This window comes from Ornithorhynchus anatinus, chromosome 4 (genome assembly GCF_004115215.2).
Source record: "Ornithorhynchus anatinus isolate Pmale09 chromosome 4, mOrnAna1.pri.v4, whole genome shotgun sequence".
NCBI lineage: Eukaryota > Metazoa > Chordata > Mammalia > Monotremata > Ornithorhynchidae > Ornithorhynchus > Ornithorhynchus anatinus.
In genome coordinates, this window is record NC_041731.1 from 24,162,759 (window position 1) to 24,182,213 (window position 19,455).

The following is a 19,455-nucleotide window of genomic DNA, read 5'->3' on the forward strand; positions in this document are numbered from 1 at the left end:
AAGCTTACAGTCTAGCGGGCCTCCTGGTGTCAACCCCCTTTCCTCCTTGTGCTGAAGAAATGTGCTCAATAAACACATTCCTTCTAATTGCCCCAGAGCCCAGTAGGCGGGTTTCCTGAGGACACCCAACCCGTGGAATTAATGCAAAGGGCAGCAGAATCCCCTTATGTTTCAGAAGCGCATCTAGCCCCATTCCCTTATCCCTGTCTGGCTTGCCGTCTCCCCGCCACCTCCACGCTGTTTGGCCCAGGGGGACCCAAATTGCCCCATAAATACCACTGATTATTTGATCGACTGATCTGACATCTATAATTTATCCCTTACAACCCTAAATGGGAACCAGTTCCTCCAGATCTGTTGGCTGCAGCTCCCTGTTCCCCTAGATTCAGGGCTAGGCGGACAGGAGTCCCTCTGGGGTACAGGTCTCCCGGCCATTCATCACTAGTAGTTTTCTGTGAATCAATGAGGAGACTGTGGTGGTGGTGGGGTGGTAGGAGTTTCCTCACATTAAGCACTTGTTATGTATCTGGCACAGTTGTAAGTGCTGAAGTAATTCAGGTAAGTCAGGCTGGCCCACCTGCCCCACATGGGGCTCACAGTCTAAGTAGGTATTGAAGATAGTAGGTATTGAATCCCCATTTTACAGTTGAGGAAACTGAAGCACAGAGAAGTTCAGTGATTTACCCAAGGTCGCACAGACAGCTGGCAGAGCTGGGATTAGGACCCAGGTCTTCTGACTCCCAGGCCCATGCTTTATCTACTAGGCCACACTGCTTCTCATTGAGGGACAGCCATCCTCAGTTTCTCTGAATAGGTTGAGAAAGCTGTGGAAAGTATTTCTCTCCTACCGTGAGCCCCATGTGGGACAGCGACTGTGGATGATTAACTTGCCCAGCACTTAAAGAGGTGCTTCAACACATAGTAAGCGTTGAACAAATGCCACAGTAAGAAGAAAAATAATAGTCTTTGTGAGAAGAAACCAAATCTGGATGTGGCTTCTGCCTCCTAGATTTTCTTGGGGAAATACTTTCTCTCCCTCCTCCCCCCAAAAAGTCAGTACTTGTAAAAAAAAAAAAAAAAAAAAAAAAAAAAAGTTGCCCTTTTTTTTAGAAAAATTAAAATATTTTGGTATTGTTATTCTTTGGTTGTCTCATTCCCCAATACAATAAAACTCATCCCAAGCAAGGGAGAGATTTGGCAGCCACTGGATGGCACTAGATTAGCGTTCAGCCTTGTCAGGTCTTGGTTTTTAGTTCCTGTTGAAGAATCTGTATTGCTTTGAAAAGAGACAACCCTGGATGGTATTTGTAAAGCCCTTACTATGTGCTAAACACTGTTCTAAGCTCTGGGATAGATACAAGTTAATCAGGTTGGATACAGTCCCTGTCCCACATGAGGCTCACACTCTTAATCCCCATTGTACAGATGAGGGAACTGAGGCACAGAGAAATGAAGTGACTTGCCCAAGGTCACACAGCAGATAGGTGACGGAGCTGGGATTAGAACCCAGGTCCTTTTGACTCCCAGGCCCCTGCTATCCACTGTGCCATGCTGCTTCTCTGGATGTAAAAGGAGGCCCATAAAATCTGCTTCAGATTACCCTTATTTACCCTTACACTCCTCTTTTCCCTCCCTTCTGGGTCAGGCATTTATCTCCTGCTTCTCTAGGTCTCCCCCAAGGGGGTTGGACAGAAACGGAAAGAGCAGAGCTGCCCCATCACCAGCAAAGCCACTTGGTATCTCAGGGCTGCCATCACTTGCCCCACCGTATTCCCATCTCACAGGGACAGATTGATTGACCGATCCTGATGGTGCTTTATTCTCGACTCATCTCCCTCATGCAGCCCGGGTATCCAGTCTTTCACCAGATCTTGTCAGTTCTGCCTTCACATTATCACTAAAATCTGCCTGTTCCTCTCTATCCAAACTGCTACAATGCCTTGACTATTGTATCAGCCGCCTCACTGATCTCCTTGCGTCCTGTCTCTCCCAACTCCAGTCTATTCTTCACTCTGCTGCCTGGATCATTTTTCTACAAAAGCGATCAGTCCATGTTTTCCCCGCTCAAGAACCTCCAGTGGTTGCCCATCCACCTCCTCTTCAAACAAACGCTCTTTACCATAGGCTTTAAAGCCCTCAATCACTTTGCCCCCTCCTATCTCTTCCCTCACTGCCTTCCTATTACAGCACAGCCACTCCTCTAAAACCAATTTACTGAACCTCAATCTCATCCTGCCACTGACCCCTTGCCAACATCCTTCCACCGACCCCTTGCCAACATCCTTCCAATGTCCTGGTATTCCTTTCCCCTTTATATATGACAGACCACCACTCTCCACCCCCCAAAGCCTTATTAAAGTCACGTCTCCTCCAGAATGCCTTCCCCAGTGAATGCCTCATTTCCCCTACTCCCTCTCCCTTCTCTGTCATCCTTGCACTTGGATCTATATCCTTAAAACATACGATATTCACCCCACAACACTTATATCCATATGCTTAATTGATTTTAGTGTTTGTCCCCGCTCTCTAGATTGTAAGCTCCCGTGGGCAGGGATTGTGTCTGCCAGCTATGTTGTATTGTACACTCCCAAACACTTAGGACAGTGCTCTGCACACAGTAGGTGCTCAGTAAATTCCATTAATTGATTGCACTGTGAAACCCAGGACTGTGTCTAATCTGTAGTCACTCAGTAAATGCTGATTTATAATGCTCTTTACAACTCTCTCATATTTGATAATGGTCTCGACAATTTAAATTGGAGGAAAATGAAGCAATTTCACCAGTCTACTGACTAAAATTTCCCAGCTGAGTCCAGTTTTTTTAGACACTGGGGACTGCAGTAACCTGTGTGTTTTCTGTGCTGTCTCCAATGAAAACTACAGTGGCCTGAAAGGTTTGAAACCTTAGACCAGTAATGTTTTGGGGTACCACAAACTTTGTAAATAAAATAGAAGCCCCATAAAATCAATTTTAAGAACTCTTTAAATCTTAGCCACTGAAAATCCATGGGGATGGCAATATGGTCTTTATTTTTTTTTTTTGAGTTTTGTACACACAGGTTCTCACAAAAACATATTCAGTGTACAGTATTGATGGAATGCTTATTCTGGGCAGAACACAATGCGAGGCACTTGAGCATGATAAGTCAAAAACATGTTGTCCCCTGTCGAGGTGGCTACAGTCTAACAGGGGAGCTGGGCAGACATAGGTAGTAAATATATGGTGGGAACGGGAAGAAATCTATCAATATGATGGGTCATAGCAAGAGTTTGGAAGAATGAGTAAATGTGTTACTGAAATGGAGGTTATTAATCACCGTATGAATAAAGTGCTTACAGGTGGCTAAGTTGATGTGACTCTGAGGATGAGGGTTTGATATGGCCAGCGGGGCACGAGGTAGCTTCCAGGTGGTCTTGGAGTCAGGGAGGACAGTTTTCTGGCAGATTCTTAGGGGAGGGAGTTCCAGGCAGAGAGAGAGGCCTGGTCAGTGGGTCAGTAGCTGGAGAGTCAAGAAAGAAGAACAGTAGTGAATTTCATGTGGGAGGAGCAAAGAGTGAGCTGGGGCAGGCAGTAAGTGAAGAGAACAGATGTGTAAGGACGAGAGAGCTGGTTGAGATTCTGGAAGCCAAGAAGCAGTGTGTCCTAATGGATAAAGCACAGGCCCAGAAGTTGGAAGAACCTGAGTTCTAATCCCAGCTCCTTTGCTTGTCTGCTGGGTGACCTGGGCCGGATCACTTAACTTTCTGGGCCCCAGTTCCCTCATCTGTAAATGGGAAGGTTATATCTACCCCAGCACTTGGTACAGCACCTGTCACATAGTAAGAACGTAACATACCATAAAGGAAAAAAAAAACATGGTGTCCTCGCCCCTTGCTCTTCTCACTTCACTGCAGTGTCTCCTCGACAAAAGGTCGAGTGTCTCCTCGACAAAAGGTGGCGGGAGAGTTGCCAAAGATATGCAAGTAACTCAGGGAAGTCCTGGGTCGCATATTATTACTGGCATTCTGAAGCTTCCCGAGGACTCAAGTGGTCTGCAGTTCTGGGGCCCGGGGCCTGCCTTCTAATTAATGAAGGGTCTGTGGTCAGAGGCCAGTGACCATGTGTAAAGGATGGCCTGAGCCATTCACTTAGAGTGCATCTCCTGCCCAAAGGAAGTGCAGCTCTCACCGGGTTCAGGAATATTTATTAATAATAATAGTGATTGTATTTGTTAAGTGCTTACTGTTTGCCAACCACTTTTCTAAGCTCTGGGGCAGATATAAGGTAATCAGGTTGGACATGGCCCTTTTCCCAAAGGGGGTTCACAGTCTTAATCCCCATTTTGCAGATGAAGTAACAGCAGAGAAGTGAAGTGACTTGTCCAAGGTCGCACAACAGATAAGTGGTGGAGCCAGGATTAGAACCCAGGTCCTTCTGACCCCCAGGCCCGTGCTCTGTCCATTTGAGCTACATTTAAGGGAGCTGCCTATCTCGCATGTGTTTTATGTGTGCATGGGACACAATTATATTTTGGTTCAGTATGCCTTTATAATGACTCAAATTTTCTGTGCTATTCAGCCGCATATGTGGAAGCCCATGTCCTGCAGTGTGGCCTGATGTCATAAAACTTCCCTATTTCAACACTATGAAGCCAAAGAAGCAATATCGACGCAAGCTGAGAGAAGAATTTGTTTTGTAAGGGAAGCAAACTCTTTACAGCTCTGTTGTATTTTAAATGTTTTACCTACTTGAATTTGAAATTTTCAATTGTGATTTTGAGCTGTAGGGAGGCCTTTTTTATGTGAGCGGGACATTTTTCAGTTGTGCATTATTAAATAATTGTCCAAGTGCTTTAGTGAGGCTATTTTCAAAATGGCAGAAATGGCAGTGCTTTTTTTTTTTAATAGTACAGGCGTGTCAAATGCATTCCTGTGGTTAGTCCATTTAGCTTGTCATGCATTTATTTGGGAGCTGCACTTTTAAAACCCTTTATATCAGTAATAATGTCTTTGTAAAATTATTCACCACTCGATATGTTATTTTCAATTAGAGCAAAAGGAAATGAAGGTGGTGGGATAGTCTCTTTGGGAGTCCTGTAGATATACAGTGATCCAAGACTAGAGAGGAGGAAAAAACAGGAAAGAGAAAGACCAGTAGAAAATCTCAATTTCTCTCTCCCCCCTTCATGTTCTCTCTTGCCCAAGCATTTGCATGCTCCTTTGTACAATTATTACGTGCACTTCCAGAGAACGTAACATAACATAGACACCCTCTCGTGCACAAACTCTTACCAACAGGCTCCTCCGTTCCAATATGAAGCTGCAGCAGGAGAGTTGGGGGACAGACACATAAACAGCAAAGACCACCCCATTCCCGCCAGCAGCCTATGTCCTAGGTCTGGACCGGAGGGCCATTAGTACAGCTGTAGATGGTGGGGAACTGCTTGCGGAGTGAAGCAGAAGCCGCCACACTTCCAATCCAGAGCAGAAGCTGGGCTGCTCACAGAGGTTGAGGAGTCAGGAGCAGACAAGACTGTGGGACTCCCCCTTTTCCTCTCTCCCTCGACCTGTTTTAGACATGTCCTTGTCAGTGCAAGGTGCCTGTAATGCACTAAAGCACCAGCATTAGTTCTCTAGATCAGTCTGAAGAATCGCTTGAGTGCCAGATTCCCAAATTTATCAGATACAATGTGTTTGTCGTTAAAGAGCACTAGCTATCAAAAGAGCCCTTCATCGGGGTAAAGTGTTGTGGGCTCATCAGGAGGAATAAAATGGGTTAAAATAAGTTAGAAAAGAATCCCAGTTGCTCAGATTAGAAATGCCATTGAAAATATCCTTATTTTCTCTTTCTGCCAGTATTCCTCCAGCTGCATTAGATTTGTTCGACTACATGCTGGCCTTGGATCCTAGCAAGCGATGCACAGCCGAACAGGCTCTTCAGTGTGAGTTCCTGCGGGACGTCGAACCCTCGAAAATGCCTCCACCAGAGTAAGTGACTACCTCTTGCCCCGTTGAAGCAGGAGAGATTGTCCAAGGTGTTTTGAGTAACTCATTTATTATGAGAATTTCCAGTGCACTTAGATATTTTGACCTGGGACCTCTTTGAAATGGACTGGATGTGGGTTTTCACCACCACAAAAACGGCCAAGTACTTGCAGGAATAACAGAAAGTCCTTTAGGTATCTGTTGGTGTGAGGTGCCATCTCTTTGAGAATCTCACCTATACTAAAAGAATATAATCAATCAATATCAGTGATATTTATGGAGTACTTACTACATGCGGAGCACTGGACTAAGTGCTTGGGTGAGTGCAGTTTTAGACACGTTCCCTCACCTCAAGTATAATATTTAGAATTGACTTGATAGTTATTGGATGCTTTTCAAAATCCTGAGAGGTTATTGTTATCATCATTATTGTTGTTATTACTATCTTAAGTGTTCATGTCAAGCACTGTGCTAAGCACTGTGGTAGATACAAGATGATCAGTTTGGTCACGTCCCTGTACCACATGGGGCTCACAGTCCAGGTAGGAGGGAGTAGGATTCATTCCCCATTTTACAAATGAAGAAACTGTGGCACAGAGAAGTTCAGTGGCCTGCCCAAGGTCACCCAGCAGACAACTGGCAGAGCTGGATGTAGAACCCAGGTCTTTTGACCTCGCAGGCCATACTTTTTCCACTAAGCCACATGGCTTCTCTTGAAATAGTACCTACCTCTGAATCCTTTTGTTACCTGACTTTCCCACTTCCCCTCCACCTCCAGTGTAGGTGAGGTAAAACCTCACTGGATTGTGAGGATATGTGTCTGTGGTGTTTGGAAGATTTAAAACTGGGCTGTAAAAGCAGCCAGACAGAGATTATACGAGCACCTTTTCTTCAATCATCAGTAGTGTGTATTGACAGCCCCCTTTATGCAGAGCTTTGCATTAAGCACTTGGGAGAGTTCTGCAGAATTAGTAGGCATGATCCCTGCCTGGAAGGAGCTGACGCTGTAGCTGGGGAGCCAGAGTGATTACTTCTAATCCTGGCTCTGCCGCTTGCCTAGTGTGTAACCTTGGGCAAGTTACCTCACTCTCCGGGCCTCAGTCTCCTCATATGTAAAATGGGGTTCACTCCTACTCCCTTCTAGTTAGACTTGTGAACTCCAAGTGGGATAGGGACATTGACCTGATTATCTTGTATCTACCCCTGCACTCTGTACAGTGATTGGCGCATTTTTAACGCTTAACGAATTCCATCATCGTTACTGTCATTATTATTATCAGAATTATTATATCAGATATGTACCTAAGTGCTATAGCACTGAAATGGCAGTTGCAGAAATCCACAGTGGATAGGTGAGACATGAATCAGGGAAGGGGTTCTGGTGGAGAGGTGGTTTCAGAAGGGGTCAGAGGTTGGGGAGAGCAGTGGTTTGGATATGAAGGTGAGAGAGGATTCCAGGCAAGGAGAGAGGCATGAAGAAGAGGCCAGTGGCAGGAGAGACGAGAACAAGAGTGAATGGAGTTGCCGGAATTAAAGTGTGTAAGCTGAGCTGAAGTGGGAGAAGAGTGGTTAAGTAGGAGGGAGAGAGCTGATGAAGCGTCTTAAGCTTTTGTCTTAAGTAACTCACTTCCTTCACAGTTCCCCAGGAAACCCACGGCTTATTGTAATTACTACCCTGTGCCATTTGGATTCAGATATCATCCACCTCATTGCTTAAAAAGGGTAGCATTAAGCACATTAATATGAAGTGATCCAATTGACACTGGGAAGATATTTTTTAGAAGAATTTGGAAATAAGGGATGAAATGTCATAGAGGAGTTGCTAGTGCAATTTCTACGTGTGGGATAAGATAATGTATGTTTAAGAGAGTAAAGCCTAAGCCTAACCATTGGATCACTGACAGATGCTTGGAGGAGCAGTGAGGTGTTGCCTTTTATGGACTCCCATCCTCTCCCCACGACTTTTCTCTCTAATAATCTTAATCTTCAGTGCTCCATTCTTAGAAAAGAGGCCTACATTTATATTGCCCTGTCACATGGGTGGCGATCTTATTTAACGTACTTTCAGACTGCCAATTTTTTTAGATTCTCGTCATTTTATAGAAATATATAAACTAAACAAACCGGAGTTGAACATCACAGCGGAGTTTTTAAGATGGTAGCTTCTCAGTGACTAGGATAAGGGGATTATTTTTGTTTTCTCCCTGAGGCTGTCCTCTGAAATCAAACCATTCTGGTCCTTAAGCTGTCTCTCAGTGCAGAGTGCTGGATTTTTACATACACATTTCAATAAAGCTCATTGTGGACAAGGAGCATGTCTATTAACTCCACTGTCTCATCCTCTCCCAAATGCTTAGTACAGAGCTTGGCACCCTGTAAGAGCTTAGAACATGCCATTGATCAATGGATCTGCAGTACCTCATGGGGTTAGCATTAAGAAATGCTGCCTGCAAAAGAATAATGAATGTTTGCCATGCTTCTTTTCTAGTCTTCCTTTGTGGCAAGATTGCCACGAGCTATGGAGTAAAAAGCGCCGAAGACAGAAGCAGATGGGTATGGCTGATGACACGTCAAGTGCAAAAATTCCCCGGAAGGATCTGTCGGTGGGCATGGATGACAGCAGAACCAGCACCCCCCAAGGAATACAAACTTCTTCCCAACTCAAATCTCAGGGCAACTCTAGTGTAGCACTTGGTCAGTACTTTGTTTTGTTCCCCTTCATTTTTCCTTTGAAGAACAGGGAAAGCGGTTGGAGAGTTGGGATGGGTGTTCTTTGAGAGTTTCTTACCAGTATTTCAGCTTTTTTTTTTTTTTTGTTACGGAATTTAAGTGCTTATTATGTACCAGGCACTGTATTAAGCTCTGGGATTAATGCAGGCTAACCAGGTTGTAGAATTCATGTCCCACATGGGGCTCACAGGCTTAAGTCCATTTTATAGATGAGGTACATGAGGCGCAGAGAAGCAAAATGACTCACCCAAGGTCACAGAGATTTTGCAGTCTTAGGGTGAAGTCAGTGTCTAGGGGATTAAATTTTTATCCCAAAAGATGAGGTTCCTCATCCTGAGTTTTCTGATGTCATAGTAAAGCTTTTTAAAGGCAAGTTTCTGTTCTTTAGGATACCAGAATTAAGCTCCCAACTGGATAGAGCATGGGTCTGGGACTCAGGAGGACCTGGGTTCTAATCCCGGCTCCACGGCCTGTTTGCTGCATGACCTTGGGCAAGTCACTTACCTTCTCTGGGCCTCAGTTTCTTCATCTGTAAAAATGGGGATTAAGACTGTGAGCCTCACATGGGACATAGATTGTGTCCAACCTTGTATCTATCTCGGCACTTAGTGCAATGCCTAGCACAGAGTAAGCGTGTAACGGATACCATTAAAAAATAGAAAAAATTATGCTCACACTCCTCCAGTCCCCCATGCGGGCTCAGGTGGCCTACTCCACTCCTGAGCCAAACGTTGCGGTGAACGCCGAGTCCAGGCGGCCGCCGAATAAACGAAACCTTCCTGCTGGAATTTTGACACCAGGTGAAAAGCAGCTGGATCCACCAACCCCTCAACAGGAGGCTTCCAGACAGCTGGGGGGCGTGCAGCCCCCCAGCCAGCCCCCACCACCCAAAGCGGACACGGATGCTGCCCAGGCCGCCGTGCAGAGCGCGTTTGCCGTGTTGCTGTCGCAGCTGATCAAGGCCCAACAGTCGAAGCAGAAGGACGTGGCCCTGGAGGAGAAGGAGAACGGAGGAGGACTCGATGGAACGGGGCTGCCCAAGCAGCCCCCGGAACCTTGCGCTCTGACTCCAGGTGAGGGACGGGGCAGACGGACAGACTGGGCCCAGGGCAGGTAATAATAATGCTGGTATTTGTCAAACGCTTACTATGGGCCAAGCACTGTTCTAAGCGCTGGGGTAGATACCAGATAATGAGGTTCTCCCATATGGGGCTCACAGTCTTCATCCCCATTTTCCAGGTGAGGGAACTGAGGCCCAGAGAAGTTGATGCTCGCTCAAGGTCACACAGCAGACAAGTGGCAGAGCTGGGATTAGAACCCACGTCCTCTGACTCCCAAGCCGGGGCTCTTTCCACTAGGCCACACTGCCGGGCAGGGGGCCGGGTGACCAGGGCTTGAGCATCCATCTGCTCTGAGGGCTTTCTAGAGACAGGGGCAGTGCCCTGACTCCCTTTTTCCCTAGATGGGGTGGCCCTGGGGTTTAGGAAGAAATAGGCAGAGGTAATAGGAGGCCCACCTGCTCCCCGGAGTCAGCGTGAGAGTTAGAACCCAAAACCCAGGCCCCGGCAGTCCTCACAGATACGGCATTGGCTGGGTTTCCTGATGCTGACCCTGCCAAACTCCCAGCCAACAAAGTGACTCCGGGGAGCCCTGCAGAACTGCAGCAGCAGGAGAAAGGGAGAGGAGTCATTGGAGTTGGTGCCTCCACTGCCACCGTCGTGGACGGAAGCCTGGTGGACACCGGGACTGGCCCATGGAGATTGGCTTTCGTCTTGAGGGTTAGGACGAAGGACCGAAAGAAAGGCACTAATTTCAGGGCGTAGTTAATGGATTTTTGATTCAACTTTGATTCTTCCATTCTCCATTAAGCACTGTGTCTGTAGCATCCAAAGGATGCCCAGGAATTCGTGAAAGGACATAGTTGATATCTAGCTCCATTCAGTAGGCTTCTTATGAGGTTCTGGGCTTAATTTTTTGTCTTTTTAGCTTCAGATTTTTGAGAGATGAGATTTTCAGAATCAGTCTCCACTGCAACTGAAAAGCACCTATCATTTTTTAAGACCTGGAAAAGTGAGCTTTGACGGTTCAAGGGTACCAGCTGGTAACTGTGATGGGGAGTCGTGCTACATTGTTTCCAGAGATGGGATCTGTTGTAATTTTGAGGAGTTGAAATACCAGAATGTTCTTTAGGAAGCAAATGTGATGAATGGCCCAACCTTGACAGTGTCCCATTTTATGTAAGAAAAGAATCCTGTTTCTGAAGGAGTCCAGGCTAAACAATGGGAGTCTTTCCCGGGTCACTGATGCGTCTGTTAATTCTGTCTTAACCTGAAAACAGCTAGCAGCAACTAATCCTAGCTTCACTTTCGGATTCCCAAATCTTAGGGGCCTCGACATTTTTTCCCCTTTATCCCTAGACAGTCCTCTAGTAACAATAATAATAATAATGTTGGTATTTGTTAAGCGCTTACTATGTGCAGAGCACTGTTCTAAGCGCTGGGGTAGACACACGGGAATCAGGTTGTCCCACGTGGGGCTCACAGTCTTAATCCCCATTTTACAGATGAGGTAACTGAGGCACAGAGAAGTGAAGTGACTTGCCCACAGTCACACAGCTGACAAGTGGCAGAGCTGGGATTCAAACCCATGACCTCTGACTCCAAAGCCCGTGCTCTTTCCATTGAGCCATGCTGCTTCTCTGTAGGCTTGCTATGGGCAGGGAACACGTCTACCAATTCTTTTCTGTTGGACTCTCGCAAGTGCTTAGTACAGTGCCAAGCACACAGTAGGTGCTCAATAAATACCATTGATTGATCTCTCAGAGACCTTCTCTGCCTTTGCCCCATCTCCTCCGGCCCTGTACCTTAACTCGCTCCCTGGCAGTGGGCTGAGTATTGGATGAATGTGGGGCTGGGAAGCTGGGAAGAGGGGAAGGTAAGTAAGGGAAGAAGACAATTTAGAGACACAGACCCAGTGGAAGGATCCACACCCTTCACCCCCACTTCATATCCCTCTATCTTATTCCTTCCTTTACCTCCAGCCTTTCCCACACAGCCTTCATCCAGATACCCCTCGCCTCCTCCCCACCCTCCAAGCTTCTCTCCCAGGCTCTGGGGCTTGGGTCTGGGAGTAATAGCAGTAATGGTATTTGCTGAACACTTCCTTTGTGTCAGACACTGAGGAAGATACAAGATAATCAGGTCAGACACAGCCCCTGGCTCACCCAGAGCTCACAGTTTTAAGTAGGAGGGAGAACAGATATCGATTCCCCAGAGGAGGTAACTGAGACCCAGAGAAGTTATGTGCTTGCCCAGAGTCACAAAACAGGTGCATGGTGGGATTGGGATTAGAACTCAGGTCCTCCGATTCCCAGGCCTGGGCTCTTTCCACGAGGTCACGCTGCTCCTCTGGACAACTGCTGCCAGGTTGAGGGCGGAGGCAGGGAGCAGTAACTGGACTAAGAGGAGTGGGGCCCCACTGAACAAACCTCCCTTTCTCCTGCTAACAGTGATAGTAATAACGTCGATTGTGGATATTTGTTCAGCACTTACACTTTGCCAGTGCAGGGGTAGAGATAAGCTAATCAGGTCAGGCGCAGTCCCTGTGCCACTTGGGGCTCACACTGTAAGTCGGAGGACCACTGGTGGGTCGCTGTACCTGGAATCGGTGACCACAGGACACTGAGAGCGAGCCCCTGCTTCTAGTTCATTCTGGGAGTTTTGAATGCCATTCGCCATTCTCACCCTATTGAATTTTCATTTCATCTGCTTTGAAAACTTTTGTTTTCTTCAAGAAAGCTTTGGAAGATAACAAATGGAAGAATCAACAGGTGTCCAATTACTCTACTTAGTAGTCTTTATGCCAGGTGAATTTGTCTTTGTTGAACCCGTAATTAGATTTTTATCTCATCTTTTGGTATGTTAGCAATATATTTTCTGTGGACTTCCATGGGCTATTCATTTTCTCTCCCTTTCTCTTTCTATTTTTCCTCCACCTTCATTCCTTGCACGTTAATTTTCTCTTCCCCTTCTGTCCCCACATTTGGGTCTTGCCCTCTTCTGGCCCATAACCAGTCTCCCTGTCTCTGGGTGGAGGAGATTTTGAGGTTTTGCACATGGGCTGTCACAGTGTGTTTGAGAAACATGGGATGCTCTGCCTTCTCTGATCCCAGCCTCGGGGGACTTTGGGGTCTTGTCTGCAGCAGGCCCTCAGCGGCTGTCCCGATGCTCCTCGGTCGTGTGTCGCTGTGACTTGTATGTCTTTGGTCCCGGCAGGGCAAGAGGACCACATGCGGGAGAGGAGGGTTTTGGAGCAGAGCCCGGAGCCGGAGCGCCCTCGCATCCTGCCTCCAGATCAGCGGCCCCCTGAGCCGCCCGAGCCGCCCCCGTCCTCCGAAGAAGACCTGGATTATCGGACGGAGAACCCCCACGGAGCCAGCGCAGGCCCTCCGCCGCCAGACCCACACGCGGGGGTGAAAGCGGCCCTGTTGCAGCTGTTGGCCCATCACCAGGGCCAGGAGGACGCCAAGGCGGAGCCGGGGGCGGATTACCCGGCGGGCGACCCCTACGGCCCCAGCGCCACAGACTACAAAGATCGTTTCGGACCCTCTTCCTTCTCCTCGGCACCTTACGTGCGGAACGATGGGCTCGGAGGGGGGTGCGCCGCCTCGCTAGAGAGGCGAAGCTTCCTCGGGAACACCGACATCCAGCCCTTGGAAAGCTACAGTTCCGCTTCATCTCATTCGGGCGGCCCGCCCCCACCCCCGCCCCCGCCCCCCACCTTCTCCGAGTCGTTCCCCGGCACGGCAGCCGGGTATGGAGACGTTTACCTCAGCAGCGGCCCCATGCTGTTCAGCGGCGATAAGGACCACCGATTCGAGTACAGCCACGGCCCCATCGCCGTGCTGGCCAACAGCAACGACCCCCCGCCCGGGCCCGAGGGCACCCACTCTTTGCCAGCAAAGATGCACAGTTACAGCTACAGCGGGAGCGTCCAGGAGAGCCCCGGGCGGCCCGGCCTCCTCCACGGCCAGTCTTGGACGGCAGGCACCCAGGGCGCCGCCTACCCCCAGGGCTACCGGGGACACGTCGGCGCGTCGGCCGGCCGGGGACGAGGCAGAGGACTGCCGTACTGAGTCTCGGTTTTTCCTCAGGCACATTGTTTTTATCTGGAAAGATGTTTTCTAGCTGCAGTTTAAAGCAGCCGTCCGACAGACTTGAATAATATTAATTTGACAACAGCTTTATTTTTATGTGGAAAAGGGTCTCGCATACAATAGTTTCAACCCAACCAACCACCACCTTTGCTTAAAATCCATGCTGTTCCGAGCAATCAGACCTACCGACCGTACATCTTCACAAATCCTACTTATCAATTTAATTTTGTATTTGGCAGATTTAAGTGGATGCTAAACGGAGGGACGGGAGCTTTTTATGCCCCTCTAGCAGAGATCTTCTGAACTATGCACATTTGTGCTTTTTTTTGTAAGTTTGGACCAACTTTTATGTAAAGAAAAAAAAGTTTTACACCAATCAGAAAGGGCACTGATTTATTTGGTATTTTTCTTTTTACGCAGCAAAGGTCACTGTCAGTCCTTGCACCTGCTTTCAGTGTTATTGTGGAGGTGTACTTTGTGCTCATTTCAGAAAATAAACACAACCTTTCTCTTGATGCAACAGTTTTATAAAAAAAAAAAAAAAAAAAAAAACACACAGTAACGGTCACTGTTATCTTCTTTTCCTTCCCCATCAGATAGTAGAGGGACACACCATTCGAACGAAACAGAGGGTTTTACGTGAGAACTACCGTGGGGTGGGAAAGTAAGTGCCTTAACAGGTAAGCTTAGGTCCGATCCAACGTGGCCCTCTGCCTCTGCTCTGCTCTCGGAAGGGGGTCTTGGCCAGGGCCGGCGACCACAGATGAAGTGGAGCCCGCTCTAGGACTTGGTCATCTGGCGCACCCGCCTATCTCCTTTCTCTGCCCCATCTCCCTGACCTCCGCACTTCTACCCAAGCGCGAGGAGGAGGTGGGCTAAGGGGCCGGACCCCAGATGGCTCCACAGCTGGGTGAAGAATGGCGAGAGGCGGAAGGTCAGAAGTTACCGTGGCTCGCGGGGGTCCGCATTCACGGTCCCAGGCTTCCGGGGGCGGTTGAGGGGCAACAGGATATGGGCGGAAGGCAGGGGTGTGGATGGCAGTTCTGAGACACGTATCTGCCCAGAGCCTCAGAATGGTGACACATTCCACCCAGCTGGCCGGCAGCATTGCTGAGATGGAGCGAGGGGAGGCGGTGGAGAAAGTGCTCTGGACAGGGTCTTCTCCCCGCTGTTCTCCCCTCACCCCCTCCACATCCAAGTCTGGGGTCTCCGGCCAGACTTTTGTGGAATCTCATTGCCTGCTAATGCTGTCTTTTTTTTTTTTTTTTTAAATAGACCTGTGAATGGATGGAGTAATCCTCATTTCAGCTGTACTAGTGCCCATTTTCCACACACAAAAACTAATTTTCTATTTGCTCATAAAGAATCACTACAGCAAATAACCCGTAACCAGTATTTACATTTGGACTCCATCCAAAAATAGAGCAATTCCAAAACCCTGGCTATTAGTAGGGTGGTGTCAACTAATCATTCTTATATTAATGAATGCACTGATCATTCATTGCTCAATGGGAATCCAAGTTGGAACTGTGAATGGTTCCCAAAGCTGAAAGTTCTGGCACCCGTGGGTGGTTCCAGGACTCTTGCTTTTCGGGGTGTCCCTCTTGAGCTCCTGGCCAGCCTGCCTGCCATGTATGAGAGGGGCTTCTTTTGAATATTCTCCCCTCGGGCCGCTAAAGAAACATCCATACAGCAATGGACACGACCGCAAATCGGTACGCTCGGTCCTCCCGAAAGGCAGAGGCCGCGGGTCTCATCCGAGAAGAATGGCGTCGAAATCGTGCAACTGGACTGACCCCACGGCTCAGGCGCAAGGAGGTTTTCTCCCACCATTGCCCCTTGTCCTGGCGCCTTGTTGCCTCACAGGAGGGGTGAAAACACGCCTTGCTGGTGGAGCTGGAGGGTGTGGTGGCCGGGATGTAAGAAGCACCTTCCTAGAAAGTGGAAAGGTACCCATCCTTGGGCCAAAAGGAGGGGGGTTGCTGTCAGGGACTTCTCTTGGGGGATGAAAGGGAGAAAGAAAAAAAAAATCAAGGTGGTGTTGGAACTTGGGGCACGGGTGCCAGCCACACTGCAGGACCGGAAAGAACCTTCTAAAACAGAGCAGCTGCGAGTATTCAGCTCTGCCGTCACATAAGATGAGTCTTTCCTGGGCATTGCAGAATCTAGGTTATTCTCAGTCATGCCCCCAGAGTGGGTCTCCTGCTGCTCTTCAGCAGCTCACCTGGAACTGAAGATATGTATGTGACTGGATTAGCTTGTGTTTTGGAAGAAATTAAATATTTTCTAAAAAATTGAACAACCGTGTTTGGATAGTTTTTCGTGACTTAGATCTCCCAGGATGTTTCCAGGTTGGCGAGAGTGAGGCGGCAGCGAAGCAAGAACAGTTTTAGAAATCTAAACGTTAGAACTTTCTTGCACGATTTAGAAATTACGTTGATCCATCTTTAAGGTGTAGTCTCCCTCCCCTCCTCCCATCCCCTTCCTACTTTCCAGGGCTTGCATCCTACTGTGGCGGGGGGAGGAGGGGGCCTCTGTGCCCCATCCCAATCAGATATTGTCCAAAACTGCCATGTACTAAGTGCTTCACTTGCATTAAGTGCTTAGTAAACATCACTGATAATGATGACTTGGTCAGACCACTGAAAAACCTGAAAAAGGAATCAAGTCCATTGTTCAAACACAAGGAGCAGGGCGATAATATATTATTGATATTTTCATTTCCCCAAGTGGTCATAGTTATGCTCTGTTCCCACCCTACTGCTTAGCAGATATGACAATCATCATTTTTGCTCAGATGCAAGGAGAGGCAGGCAATAAACCAGAGAGGTGGTAATCTGCCCAGACTAGTAACAAAAGCTCATAGCTCTGGGCTCCTGGGCACATCCTCTTCCCTGGTGTGGCCTTCCCTGCCGCTGGCCCACTCAGTATCACACGTTGTTTACAGTAACAATGTTGCCTGTAGAGTCTCTCTCTTTTGGGAAGCTTCCAACGTTTCATCTTTCTCTGGAGGTGAGAACGAGTGACCGTCACTCAGCCAGACTCTGGAAGGCCTTTGTGGGATTTAGACACTGGGGGAATCAAACTTCCCTTCAGTGCCCAGGTGGGAGGGGGCGGGAGAGGGGGCAGGAGAGAGGAGGAGAAGGCAGACCTCTGCTTAAGAGTTCCTCATCCTCCGCCCCTCCACGTGATTCCTCGCCAGCTGAGAAACGGGGGTGGGGTAGGGGTGGCAGGCTGGGAGAGGGCACTGTCCAGCAGCAGTGAAGCGGTGGGGGTGGAGAACCTGGGAGGAAATCTCAGCAGAGAGAGTTGGAGAGGTGAGCAGTCCGGGAGGGACGAAAGGTTCTGTGACTCCCTTGCTGCCTATGTCTGCCTATGTCTCCCCTGGCTCCGTGGGAGTTGAAGATGGGGGGCTTCAGGGCCCAAACCATAATGCCGCTCAAGACCACGCTCGCTGATAGGAGAATATGCCAACCCATGTTCCGTCAGCTCAAGATTGGAGTCCAGTGGATCTCAACCTGCCAAGCGTGACTTCCCTAAGAAACCCATGAAAGAAAGCTGTGAGTGGTGAGTACAGTTGACTTGGCTTTCAAAGCCAAAGACCGTTTTGGAGAAATGATTGCGTGTGCACATTTAACAGACTGAGGTTTTTTTTGGGGGGGGGAGCAGTAATGGTTTGGGTTTCTAAGGAGGGGGGTCCGGTTGGGATGGCCTCCACACAGTTCCCCTGGCCCAGACTTGGTCTCTGGGGCAGGCGAATAGGAGGGAACTGGCTAGGAATTGTACCCTGAAATTGCCACAATTAGAGCCTCTCCCAGGGCCAGCCCGGTCTCAAGGAGGTAGCCCTCTCTCTATTCTTGCCCCCATTAGCCTGGAGCCCCGAAACAGCTCAGGGAGGGATCCGGTGGAAACGGGGCGGGGCGGGGCACAGCACTGGGACTCGACATGTATGGGCCAATAGAGTTGGCTGGCTGCCTGCCGGAGCAGGGGGCTCTTTACAATCTCCCAGTGAGTGGGTGAAAGTTTCCAGAGCCATCAGTTCAATAAAAGGCACTAGAAAAGTGTTTTTAATGATTTAGATGGCGCAGAAACCAGTAGAGTGAGCTAGCAGAGCCAAATGTTGATCTCTACTGATCTCATTCCGCAACTTGAGCAATCTCGAGGCTGACGGATCTCTGGGTATGAAAAAAGCAGATGGAGAGCTTGGAATTGGGGCGGAGGGTGTTGGGGAGAAGGTTTGGGGTGAGGGGGTCTTCTTCCTGCTTGCCCTTCCCTTGATTTCCCTGAATGAAAAGGACCAGGTTGGGTTGGGCAAGGGGGCGCGCAGCCAATATCCCCGAGGCTCCAACCACAGCAATCCTCCCTATTTTTAGGGAGAAAATAATCCATAAAAGAAGCAGCATGGCTTAGTGGCAAGAGCATGGGCGGAATCCCGGTTCCGCCACTTGTCTGCTGTGTGACCTTGGGCAAGCCCTCATCTGTAAAATGGGGGTGAAGACTGAGTCCCACGTGGGACAACCTGATTACCTAGTATCTACCCCAGTGTTTAGAACAGTGCTTCTAAATAGTGCTTCTAAATAGAGAAGCAGCGTGGCTCAGTGGAAAGAGCACGGGCTTTGGAGTCAGGGCTCATGAGTTCGAATCCCAGCTCTGCCACTTGTCGGCTGTGTGACTGTGGGCAAGTCACTTAACTTCTCTGTGCCTCAGTTCCCTCATCTGTAAAATGGGGATTAAGACTGAGAGCCCCACGTGGGACAACCTGATTCCCTTATGTCTACCCCAGCGCTTAGAACAGTGCTCGGCACATAGTAAGCGCTTAACAAATACCAACATTATTATTATTAGTGCTTGGCACATAGTAAGCATTTAAATACCATAATTATTATTATTATAAAAAAATCCATCGGTAATGGGATTGAGGAGCAGTATGGCCTAGTGAATAATGCATGGGCCTGGGAGTCAGAAGGACCTGGGTTCTGATCCCAGCTCTACCACTTGCCTGCTCTGTGACCCTGGGAAAGTCGCTTCACTTCTATGTACCTCTATTCTCCTGTAAAATGGGGATTGTGTGTGAGTCCTTTGCGGGAAAGGATATGTCCAACCTGATTAGTTTGTACCCCTGCTCTTAATACAGTGCCTGGCACATAGTAAGTGCTTAACAATGCGATTAAGAAACAAAAAGCAATTACCATAATGAAATGAGGCATTTAACATGGATGGATTAGTAAGGTTTTGGGCAGCTAGATAAACAAGAAGAAATGTAGCAAAGGAAATCCATTTGGGAGACCCGTTTGCTGTTCCAGGTACAGACTTTTTCTTATCCTTGACTCAGTTCTGAATTATTTTTAATTAAGATGTCTGAGAATCGGAATACAAAGGTTAAAACTGATTCCTCCCTCCTTAGATCTGATATCCTCCTGAAAAGGATTAAACTGGAAAAGATTCTTACCGGCATAATAGATTCCTGCTTTTAAATTAATTGAAGAATAAAACGTCATTTATCAAATCAGCTGCCCTGATGTTTATCTGACTGTCCTTTGTGCGCCAAGAAATCACCACTGATGGTGAAATTAACTTCATGCAGGGTTGGGGAGTGGGGGAGGTGG

At 48.2% G+C, this 19,455-nt stretch overlaps 1 protein-coding gene across 1 annotated transcript in view; it reads left to right on the forward strand.

The window, feature by feature from the left end:
- Positions 1-16,148, forward strand: part of CDK13 (cyclin dependent kinase 13) — an 87,191-nt gene extending 71,043 nt beyond the window's left edge. Inside the window, exons 12-16 of the mRNA XM_039911966.1 lie at positions 4,559-4,675; positions 5,836-5,967; positions 8,453-8,658; positions 9,495-9,767; positions 12,969-16,148. Of these exons, the coding sequence (XP_039767900.1) occupies positions 4,559-4,675; positions 5,836-5,967; positions 8,453-8,658; positions 9,495-9,767; positions 12,969-13,828 (1,588 nt within the window). The 3' untranslated portion in view covers positions 13,829-16,148. The remainder of the gene's footprint in view (positions 1-4,558; positions 4,676-5,835; positions 5,968-8,452; positions 8,659-9,494; positions 9,768-12,968) is intronic.
- Positions 16,149-19,455: the final 3,307 nt, after the last annotated feature.